Source organism: Gavia stellata, chromosome 18 (assembly GCF_030936135.1).
Source record: "Gavia stellata isolate bGavSte3 chromosome 18, bGavSte3.hap2, whole genome shotgun sequence".
Taxonomy (NCBI): domain Eukaryota; kingdom Metazoa; phylum Chordata; class Aves; order Gaviiformes; family Gaviidae; genus Gavia; species Gavia stellata.
Window position 1 is genome coordinate 20242631 of NC_082611.1, and position 12073 is coordinate 20254703.

General features: G+C 48.9%; 1 protein-coding gene across 1 annotated transcript in view; it reads right to left on the minus strand.

Annotated features, from left to right (window-relative positions):
* The window catches only part of LOC132318653 (hydrocephalus-inducing protein homolog), a 147800-nt gene extending 137446 nt beyond the window's left edge, over window positions 1–10354 (minus strand). The window contains exons 1-4 of the mRNA XM_059826626.1: window positions 10235–10354; window positions 8955–9080; window positions 6932–7051; window positions 3377–3511 (exon numbers count right to left, since the gene is read on the minus strand). Of these exons, the coding sequence (XP_059682609.1) occupies window positions 3377–3511; window positions 6932–7051; window positions 8955–9080; window positions 10235–10354 (501 nt within the window). The remainder of the gene's footprint in view (window positions 1–3376; window positions 3512–6931; window positions 7052–8954; window positions 9081–10234) is intronic.
* Window positions 10355–12073: the final 1719 nt, after the last annotated feature.

The window sequence follows — 12073 nt, forward strand, 5'->3', positions numbered from 1 at the left end:
TATTCACACTGGATATTGCAGAAGGGCTTTTCCTTCGCATATTTGGAAGGTAAAATACCAGGAAAGGAACTGCAGGAAACGACCTACAGACTGGAAGATCACATTTCAGGAATGCATTTCATCTTCAGCAAGTCCTTCTGAATTAGCAATTTTGTACTCAACCTTGCAGCCTAAGCCCTCTAAAATAAAAGCTATGGGCAGCCCATGTGAATTTAAAGCACCTATTAGCTGGGTACTTCACATCCTGGACTGTTTAGATCCTCAGAAACTGCATTAGCAAATAAAGAATCCTATTTACTTTTTTTTTTTGTTATTTTGACCACACTACTGTAACAAAGGCATTGTAAATCCAATTGAAATCTGCGTGCCTTATTAAGTCTGGGCATGCCATATTGACTTATCTCTCCCTTCCAGAAGCCAGGTAGACAGAGGAGGACGCAAGGAGTTCAGATCAGCAGGGGGATAAAGAAAAAAGAAAACTTCAACAATTGGAGGCATTTGAGGGAAGTAAAAGGAAATAATTTTCAAGTCATTGTCATCGCTAAGGAGCAGATCAGCAGCAATGTAAATAAGAGCCCAAGGAATCAACCCCCCCCAAAAGCAAGCACAGGCAGCCTTCCCAGCTCTGCTGCCGGTGAGGGGCACTGGGACTGCCTGCACAGCAATGCATGGGGAAGGGACTTCTCCAGGTGTGCGAAGACAAGGCTAAAGCAACAAGGATTTGGCCTCGCAGAGACAACCGCGACCTTTGAGAGAGAAAGCTGCCTCTTGCCATTCACATACACGCATGTTGTGTGCTGAGCCCCTTCTCCAGGGACACCCTGGGACGGTGCATCCTCTACAAAGCTTGACTCAAAGCACTTCAGCACGTGCTGACCCTTCAACCGCGCTCTAGGACCCCAAAGTGGGACCTCGCAGCAAAGTTGAATGCAGCGTCAGGCCAAACGGGGGGGGAAAAAGCAAGGAAAGAGGGGTGTTAGGCAGAAGCTGGCTGCTCACGCTGCTGTGAATCCATGGTGGCTTTACAGAACCATTTCCCAGAGCCTGCCTCTTCGCTAAGGGGTTTTCAAGGTGCTGTGCACCTCCTGACCGTGCTACTGATGCATTTCTAGCTGAGCTACAGCACTTGGGTACTTCGCTGACTCACGCTCCACCAAGGACGAGACAAATCATTCCATTTGTACAAAATTCTGATTCAGCTGTATAAACCCCTACGTGCTCCTCACCGAGCAGCACGCACCCCTCTCCCGATGCCCTGCACAACCCCTGCACTGGGCACAAAACCCAGTTCAGCAGAAACCCGCCGGGGTGTCGCCGAAGCTGTGCGGAGGACCTCTCGCTGGCAGAGCTCCCTACTCCAGATGCTCGCCAGTTCAAGGGCAAGACAAGGGACAAAGTATTGGACATCAGTGCTCTTGGGGGGTTATCTCACCCTACTTCTACTTGTGGTGATGTTCACCTGTTGCTCTGCTGCCTCTCAAAACTTGAAGAGCAGCACTTTGCCACCCTTCACGGGCACCCACTTACCTCTTCCACCCCAAAGATGAACACTAATTTATACTAATAAATCACATTTTAAAGGCACCAGTGTACTTTGCAAAGCCTACCTCAGTGACATTAAGCTCTCAAGTCACTTGGGTAGCATGGAGAACTGCCCGAGGCCAACATAATTTTTACCCTAAATATTAATGATGTTAAATAATTTCTCAGTCCCTCCAAAGGAACGGATTATTTCACAACCATGGGGAGCCAGGCACCACAGGGCATTTCCTCTTTAGTTTTCTATACCCATACTGTTTGAGGACAGGACAAAGTGTTAAACTGAATCTAAGCTGCAAATGGAAGATGAGAAAACAGCTATGCCCAAAGAGATCTTGCACCTCTGGCCTGCTGCAGAAACACCAGCTGGCTCAGAGCTATCCCCTAACCTTGCCTCTCCAACAAAGTCATGCGAAAAACAGTGCTAAGGGGTGGCAGGGCGCTGGCGGAAGGAGTCAGCCTGCCTGTCTTTGTTTGCCTGCAATGCTTCCTCCCTTCCGTGCCATGGACTAAATCCTCTGTATTAACAAGCCTCCAGGTAACAGCACTGACCCTTCGCATCACAGCACTGAGAATCAGACTTGCCAGGGCCACGGCACTGGTGTTCAAACCTCCAAGCAAAAGTATGTGTGGCACGGAATAGGCGCCAGGTGACAGAGCAACCACAATAACACGCATGAAGACACAGCCACACCGGTATTACTGCCCACAGGCTCTGGGGTAAGGGGTCTGCCTGCAGACTGTACCTGCCCCTTTAGTCCCATACGTGCTCTGCCAGGCAGATGTCTCACTGTCATCTGCAGCACATCAACCTCCCGCTGAGTTAAGGACATCTAGAGCTCAGTGGCTCTGCACCAGGCTGGCTCCCTGCCATGGCACAGCACTCCCTCTCCCCTCAACTCGCAGCTGGATCGCAGGCGGGCAAGTATCCTCAGAAACAGCACGGCTGCAAGGCTTGGAAACACAGGGGATGAAAAAGCATCATCTTTGCTCCAGTCCAGAGCCAGGCAGGGAAGTGGCTGCCAAATGAGACAGAGAAAAGCTCTCTGGATCTACTCATGCCTCTAGGATTTTCCATAATAATTACACCCCTGCCATTGAGATGGCTAAACATCTTATCAACACCCCTCCCTGACACTTTCCTACTGTTCCACGTGCACCTTCCCTCACGAACGCTCAAGAAAGCACAGGGAGGGAAAGCACAGCCTGCGAGTCCCTGCTGCAGCGCCTAGCAGCACCCTGCAATGCCAAGATGTGACCAGCTGCAGCCTGGAGCAGACCTCACAGCAGGGGGTGGACTAGAACCGGCATGCAAAAAAAGCGATTACTTTAGACACAACGCTCAGCTGTGTCACTACTGTGTGTCCAACGTGATATACATTAAGGTGACTGCAGTTTTCAAAGGTGGTGGTCCTCACTCTGATCAGGCTTACTTCGGGTCCCCCAAATAACAGGTCACTTTTAAACAGACCTTTGTATTTATAATTAGTGGAGCAAACCCATAATTATGCAGCAACGCACAGATACTACAAACCGACACCTTGAGAGGCTGCCTCACCACAGACAGTAGACTCTCTTATCCCTGAAGCCAATAGACATTACGTTAAATGTGCCAGCGCTGAAGGATAAAAACTGTCTGAAACACATAAGAGCCTCCAGCCTGTGAGAGCATAATCTTCACCATGGGGAAAGAGTTTCCCCCAGTTCTAGATCCAGTGCAACCCCACCAAAACCAGGACACTTCCACAAAACCCACACCAGATGCCCTGGTCTGAATCCGGCCCTGCAGGTGCAGCTTCCCCTGAAGGCACCAACCTCTTGGCACCTCCACTCTCACCTTGTTCTCCTCAGGGGTGAAAAGGATGCGGAAAGTGGAACGCATGCCAGGTGCTACCTTACGGTACACAACGTTGGGGCCGATCAACTTGAAATAAGGTGACCTCTCCAGGACGACCTTCACCAGCCGAGGAACCTGCAGGAAAGACATGAAACTATGACTTTGCCAGTTGTGGAAACACGAGGAGAAGAGACCTAGCCATGCCCCGGTGACATCCTGCCTCAACCACCTTTCCAAGGCACTTTTAGCTCTCGAGGTACATACACATAATACACAAGGGTGGACCTGAATCCCTTCGGCTGGGGCAAAATAGCTCCAGGCCAGAGGCAGTAGGGCAATGCCCTGCTGTGAAGGAAGTGCCAAGCAGATAAGACACCAGCAGCATGGCGATACGATACCAGAATCAAGTCATCCACATAGTCAACAAACCCAGAGAACCTGCTTGCTTCTGCCTGCGCACATCCATGCCATCGCACCTCTAAAGGGGGAATGTATTATCTGAAGGCAAAACAGGACGTGTTATACTGGGGCAAGGAAGAAATTCACTTCTAACATACCGGGTTTGAGCAGGGCAGTCAAGCTGCGATGCTACAGAGTCATGCAGGCAGACCAACAAGAGAAGGAGACCACAGACATTGTGGCCTTGCTGGGAATAAAAGCAAGCTGAGGAGCAAAAGGAGGAACATAGGAAAACAAAGGGACAACCCCACAAACAAGGAGATGGCTAAGAGAATTTAAAGGGGGCTGTAGAGAAGCAAGGAAGAAGCATCATACTCTACAAGGAAAGGCTGATGCAGAAGATCAGAGCAGTCAACTTACCACAATAATGGCAAGCCAGACGACCCCCCAGGCTGTGCCTACCAATTATGGGCTTCAAAGGCATTTTCTGCCCTGAGATACATGACCAGCACTGACTCACAGCGTGGTTTCATTACTAAAAGCCAATCTCAGCTCTCCGGAGGCTCTTGCTGCCTGCTGATTGTAGCCAGGCAGCTGCCAGTGCAGGCAAGGCAGATCTCTGGGCATTCCTCCCCACACCCGGGAGTCCCTGCAGGCACCCTGCTGCAAGTTGCTGCCCTCTGGGATGCCACAAACACAGAGACTGCACACAGGCATTTTCTAGCACGCGGATATCAACCCTTGAGCACCAAACCTCATGTCAGAAAGTCTAAAACAGGTGATTTTGACTGACAGGCAGCTTCACTGGGAAACAATGAACACACATGAGGCTTGGCAAAAGTGGAGATTCATTCTGCACCTCCCACCCGAGCCTCATAACCCACGGCCCAGGCAGTCCTGAACTCTCCAAACACCCTTTGCTCCCAGCAATGCCCTGGGGCAGCGAGCTCCCAGAGCCAATTTCACACTGCAGACAGACATTTGGGTCACCAAGTCCCTTGGGAGATGAGTTAAGACCTTCAGCAAAAGCCACCCAGAAGACGTGAGGAGCAGCCTGAAGGCAGAAAAGCACTTGTACAAAACACAGGTACAAACAGGAAGTATGTAGCAAAGCGCTTCTGTATTGGAATGATTACAGAGCCTCTATTTGGAATACACTTTGCTGTCAGCTGGATTTTGATGGAGCAGACAGCACCAGGCTACCATGCAGTATAAGTCAGTATGATTCAGAGGACTCTGCGAAACTGGTGAGAAAACTGAGACAGAGCACATGTTGCTTTTCTCTAGGACATTATCAAAAGCCAACGAAAGTAAAATACAATAACCTCTCTTAGGACTATCATCTCTAACTTTGTGTACTTAAATATGCCAAGGATTTTCCTTAGAGCCAATCTTACTTTCACACCAGTACTATCCAATGGTTGAGGTCTTACTAGCTTCAAAACTAATTCATTTCGGGAAAAAATCAACAGTTCACACATTGCCTCCTCTTTACAGGGCATACAAATCCCAAGGTGCAGCTGTACAAGTTTAGGATTTTTTAGTGGGAATGGCAGAAATGTTGATGCAGATCTTCTTTTCCACTTGAGGAAGCAGGAATAGAGCAAATTAACTGTTTGCCTGTTGGCTGGTACTTGGCAAAGACAAACATTTTGAAGTGCCACATGGATAACGGAGCAGCTGAAGCCAAAAGACTTAGTGGGAATGAAGCAGAGCAATAGGGAAAGAGAAACTGAGGCACACTTTAATCAGGAAAGGACACCTACAGCAAAGAGTGCCCAGAATCACTGTGGACCACACAAGTGGTATCCCTGGGGCACGGGCATCCACGCTGCATCTTTCCAATATCCCCGAGCTGAACGCCAGACCAGGAATGGCACAGCACTCTCCAGGAATAACTGAGGGACCACGCCTGCATCCTCCCTTGCCAAAGGGTCTTCTTTTCAACCGTGTCCCTGTCAAAACCTGTCATCTCACAATATACTTTGACTTCTCTTGCTGTTCCTCCACCTGCCATATGCCCCGACAGTGCTTTTTTGTCCACCTGTTTGTTTCCCCCAACAGGGAGATTTGGAGAGGGGGTTAATTCACCCGCTCTCGTGCACACTTCCATCTTCCCATCCTGCCGCCCTCCTCTCATGGATACGTCTCACTCTTCAGTACACAAGACTGTCTTTAATTACACCTTTCTTTTTCTGACCCTTCTCTGCTTCCAGCACACTTACTGCTAGGTGTCAAGAGAAACCCTTGCCTGTACAATGTTCTCTCCCAGAGCACTTTTTAACTCAGCTCCTTTCCTCACTCCTCTCTTTTCCCACCACCTTGCTCTTGGCACATGCCTCACTCCAGCAAATATCTCCCCTGCTGAAATTCAAAAGGTCTCAATTCTCCTCTTTACAGTGGAACAAAATTGCTGACGTTTTTCAACTTTTCCCTTCTCAACTTCCTTGGGAAATCTCAAAACAATCACAGTTTTTTCAAGTAAAGGTGGAGACCTTCAAGAGCATGTTACTGTGGATCGGCTGTGGTTCTCCAAAGGGAAAGCAGAGACCCACGTTGCCTTAGAAAAACCTGGGCAGAACTGAATTAAACTTACCAGGAGCCTAAAGTGGCCCCTAAGGGCCTCCCACTGCTCCTGCTAAATCAGTCCACTTCCACTGCTGTTTCAAAACACCCTTTCTGGAGTGCTAACACCACTAATTGTAACTTATTCCAACATAAAGCGGAGAAGACTCAACCCCTGTGCTCTGACAGTGAGCTGCAGAGGCAGCTAAACAGGTTGTGAGAGGCAGAGATGCCCTGCCAGAAACCAAGGTTAACCAAGGAGCCACCAGGACATGATACGCACTCGAGGTAAAGCATGAGGGCAGATACGAACTGTACAGCCCCTGACATTCCCCTCAGTCCGGGGATTTCGAGAGGAAGGATGCTGACTAGAAAAGCTCCTTTGGGCTAGATACCACCAATGCATGGCCAAAATCAGGGGGAGAATCTCCAGCATGGGAAGATTTCCACCAGCTTGCAAAATAAAGGTGGTGAGACATTTGATTCTGACGTGCTGCGCTGCAGCAGATAACTTGCTATGCTGTATACCGCGTGAATTACACTGCTCTCCTCTTCCAGCACAGCATTAAACCTCCACGTCCCAGCACTTACCTTGTCGGTGTTCCTCAGAATCAGAGGCGCTTCATAGACCTCGCAGGGGACATAGCTCTGAAACACCACCTCTGATGGAAAAGGCTGAAACAAGCTCTGGTCCAGGTCAACTGAGGAGAACTGGAGATGCAAGAGAGAGCAGTGAGAGGTTCAGCTGCTGGGAAAAAGATTCATGAATGAGATTCCTACATTGATCTCCCGGGAAGTACAGTCTCTTGGTGACTATGTCTGCCCAGCTCACACTAGGGAAACAGGAGCTCACCCACCTGTGTTCTGAGCTCAGCAAAAGTTTCTGGGCCACGCTGAACAGGCTCAAGCTACGAAGCTCTTTTGGGAGGTGTTTCTCCAGGTTTCCTTCTCCAAAATGCAAGGCAGCACTTACCTCCAGCAGAGCCCTATGCTAACGGGGTCACACAGCTCCAGAGCACTTACTGAAAGAGCCATGAGCGCTCACAGAGAAAGCGAAACCCAAGAATTTACGTGAGACTCCGTGGGAAACCATTTCGGGATGATCTTTACTCTGAGACAGAGAGACCAAGTCCCACACATCCCCAGATATCATTTTTTGATATAGAGCCTAGAAATCAGTAAGAAGAGAACAGTACCAGAGGAGGTAAGGCCAACAAGAAAGTAACAGTAGTTAGGAAAAAGACATGTGAGGTGAACGTTGGATGGTGATAAGGTTCAGCTCTTTTCTCAGCATTACTGGGCAACTTGAGTAAGACTGGACTTGAGATCTCCTTTTGCCATGAGCTTTAAAAGGGATGCTTTATTGTATTCTATTATTATTCTTAATTAACACCACTGCAGAAGCATGGCTGAAAACATACACAAACAGCAAATGCTTACAGAGCAGAGGCATTACTTGGAGGAAATTCCTCCCTGCTTTGTCTCCCCTCTTCCAGCTGCACTGCTCCCCCTCGAAAGACGTGGGCAGGTCTCCATGTGTGGCTGCGGCACACTGCCAGTTATTTGTGCACTCGTCTGACGCATTCCCAACCTCCCGTGCTGTCTAGGGCAATCCTTAACCAATTCGTTACAGGTCTCTGGCTGGCAATTTTCCACTCAACAGCCTACCTCAGCAATCTACCCATTTGGACTGCGTGTTGTACTGAGCAATCCTGTAAGAAAAGCAGCTTTAAAGTAAACGTTGATCCAGATAAAGCACCTCCATGTCGCCTCTGCCCAGCGTGATTCCCCTGTATATCTGGCAGCCTGCAATTTCTAACACCCTGCAAGGGTCCCACACGTTGTTCCAACCCAAAGCACTAATGCAATTGGTTTTCTTAAATCTTGAATAATTACCGTAGGCCCTCAGCTTTCAAAGGCCAATGCTGCCACCGTTGAGGGAGTCCTATGACCCCAAGCATTTGACAGCAACTGTACCGAAGCAAGATGCGACTATTTCAGCAGGAGGATGGAAAATGGCAAGCTCGCACCCTGGTGTCCTGCCCCAGCCTTCCCCCAGTATCGGGCTTTAGCACTTGTAGCTAAATTCCAGCAAAACCCACCAAGTTCAGCAGAGGTTATTCGTATTGGCTACTAAGCATATCAGGACTTCAATGTCTCACCGGGGAAAAATGTTTTACTTTTCCCCCAGCAGAAGGAACTCCACCACCACCAGCACTTCACAGAATCACTAAGGTTGGAAAAGACCTCTAAGATCATCAAGTCCAACCACCACCCCAACCCCACCATGCAAACTAAACCGTGTCCCGCAGTGCCACGTCCACACGTTCCTTGAACATCTCCAGGGATGGTGACTCCACCACCTCCCTGGGCAGCCTCTTCCAATGCTTCACTGCTCTCTCCGGAAAGACATTTTTCCTAACCACCAACCTAAACCTCCCCTGGCGCAACTTGAGGGCATTTCTTCTTGTCCTATCGCTAGTCACTCGGGAGTTGGAAAGGACAACAGGACCTAGTCACCGAGGTATTCAGAGAAGCTGGAGGCAGGCCTGTCACAAGCACGCACCCTCTTCAAATGTCACCAACAGCAAGGAAAAGGGCAGGAAAAGGCTACCTTTTGATGGGAGGTTTCACTCATGTCTAGAAGCTGGATAATCCGGGGCCGCCTCATCTCCCGAGTGCTGGACAGCCTCTGCTCCGTGGTGAGAGACATCTCCTTCAGGAAGGCCGAGGGAGTCAGCTGAAATGCAAAACACCAGCAAGAGTTACACAGATGCCTTTCTTCAGAAAGGCTTTTCTTCTTCAACTGCCACTGATGAATAATTTGTGATCACAGCCACTAGGATAGTCCTGGAAGTCCCCTAAGTTACCTGCTGAAATATTTAACGTCAGTAAATTAATGATATAGAGCCGAACACACACGCTCTAACCAAGTGGCTCTGCCCCGCCGTTAGCTTCTCCTTCGTGATTTGATGTGACATGTTTGGGGATTTCTGCTCTTCGGGCATTTGTTTTCTTTTTAGTTTTGCTGCACTGAGCCAGTGACCTTTGAAGACAGTGGCGAGGAGTTATCAGAAATCCCCAAACTCTATCCTTGCACAATGCTCACAACCAACACGTGTGTGATGTCACAGTGACATCACAGTGGGTGAGTCAGAGGAAAGCAGAAAAGCAGCGTTGCGCCAAGGCTGACGTGGAGAGGAATGGGTCCAAGTTTTAGTTATTTCTTCTTAATTAGCACTTATTTTCTCTCGGTTCTGGCCTCACAGACCCCTCCGCAGAAGTACACAGAGATATCTCCTTGACAGAGCCTGAGCACTAGGTCATCTCCAGTCAAGTGAGCTCCAGTCAGCAAAGGGGACGTCTGTGGATGGGAAGGAGGAATCGCCCTGACTCCACTGCTGTTTGCAGGGCTGGATCTGTACTCCACACGGGATATGAGATACAATTACTGTTTTGCAACCTGTTCTGTCTGGGACCAGCCACGTCTTCAGGCAGAGCTCGAGCAGCCCACCACATGCCCGGCTGCCTGGAGGGCAGGTACGGTCAGAGCAGCACTGGCAAGTATGCCTACGCGACAGAAGATATTACTGCCCACACAAAGAGGATGGAACGAAGCACACACTCACGCTTCAGCTATTCCAGTGCAATGCCCAGGACATTCATTTAACTTGGCATCCAGGCAAGACTCTGGACCTTCCCCGAAGCAGCATGCACCCCATCCCCCACTGCACCATGACAGCCACCTCCGGCAGAAGCCGGGCAGCAAAGCGATGGGGAGGTGGGGTCCAGCTTCACAGTGCTGCTAGACAACAGGAAGGGAAGGCGAAGGAGGGACACAGGGGGAGTTTCCAGCCTTAACACAGGGCCTGCCCAGCCACAGCAGGTACTTACAGTTACAGACTCCTTTGTCCCTCTGACTAGCTTTGGAAAACGAGGTGCTACCACTTTGCTCTGGAATCCACCAGCCATTTTGGAGGACCCCATGGACAGATGCATCTTGCCAGTGGCCATCTCTCAGCTCACCTGGAAGGAGCAACAATGGAACTTTGAAACTCTAGAATCCCATTCATGGTAGAACCAGAGGACACACCCACGTCTCCAGGCTGCGGCATCCTTCCAAAGTGGAGAACTTAAGGCCTCCCCGCCCTGTTCCGTGATTAGGCCATATTTAAGTGGCACAGTCAACATTCATAGCAGTAAAACCCCAGAACAAACATTCCCTGAGCCAAAACAGCCTTTTGCTGGGGGTGCTGTCCCACGAGCCACAAACACACACCAGGGCCTGCTGGCATTTCTCACCTTCCCCCGCTTCCATTACTTTTGGAATCCCATTTACTGGAATTATTAACCCAATCTCTATTAGTAGGCAAACTGTCCTTTATTCCTTTTTACAAGTTTTCCGGTGGGAACAGAAGGAAGGGAAATGTCACTTAGCTGCTTCATTTTGCCAGGGCAGCTGACCTGATGGGACTGTGTGCCTGACCCTACTAAGTGCTCAGAGTACTATGAACAACCTTAAACCCAGGGATCCCTGCTGCCCCCAGCATTAATAAAATCAGACTACTTGCCGACTTTGCAAACCCGATGTCCACCCTTTGTGCAAGGAGCCTGGTGATGCTTCCAACTAATGGAGTGTAGAGTTCAATATTCTCATTAAGAACTATAGTTTCTCAAGGCTAATTTGGTTGGTTTAAGTTACAAAAATTAACCAGCAAACATGACTCCTTCCAGGCATGAAATTACCACAGTGCCCAAGAACGTTTCTCCACGGCGAATGAGGGCCCTCATTTTCACTTATTAACACCCAAACTTAAGGCTCCCTACAGGCATTAGAGGCTGTAACAGCAGAAATAAAAACATGAAACCATTAAAGGAACATGAGCAATTAGCTCAAATATAAATGCAAATATGTGACAGCCGGGCCACTGAAGACTTTATCCTAATGGCAGTTCTTCTCCAGCATCCTTATCCTACAAGTAGCATGGGTTAACAGGTCCATGGGCTATTCTTTTTCCAACCACCAGCCTGCCGACCACCTCTCTCCGTCTGCATCACACAAAGTGGGGGTGCAAGAAAGGGCAAGAAGAGACGACAACCCCAGAAAGTGGTCTCGAACACTAACAAAGAGAAACACGTACAGTATTTGCTAAGCACTACTTTGGACTAGAAATAATTTCCCCTCCCTTTCTGGCTAACTGGACCAAGGAACAGATAGATTTCCCTGCTTCTTATTTTCTGGCACTTGAAAGGCCAGTGCTCTCAAACCCAGCCCTACTCTGACTTTTTTTTTTTCATTCTGACATTATCTGACAAAAATCACAGCTCACATTCCCTCCTGCTTCCTTCTGTTCCACATCACCTTTTTTCTGTGGGTGATGTCTTGCTGTATACAGCAAGTCATCATCTATACAAAGATGACCATTCCCTCCCCCTCAAGGTTTACCCTCATCCTGCAAGCAAGGCAATAACTTCATTCCTTTACTCCCCAAACAGCTACAGCATTGCACATGTTCATGGTACCGGGCCCTTTACAGTGTTAGGAAACAACAACATTGCTGTCTCCTTTTGTTCTTGCAAGAAACATGAGACAGCACAGCACAGCACTATGGACATGAGGACATGCTGTAGCAAGAGCTAGGATTTAAAGCTGGAAAGAACTCTTTTTCCAAGAGAGAAATCTAATGGGGATGATACAACATTAATCTGGATTTCCACGTTTTATTATTAGGT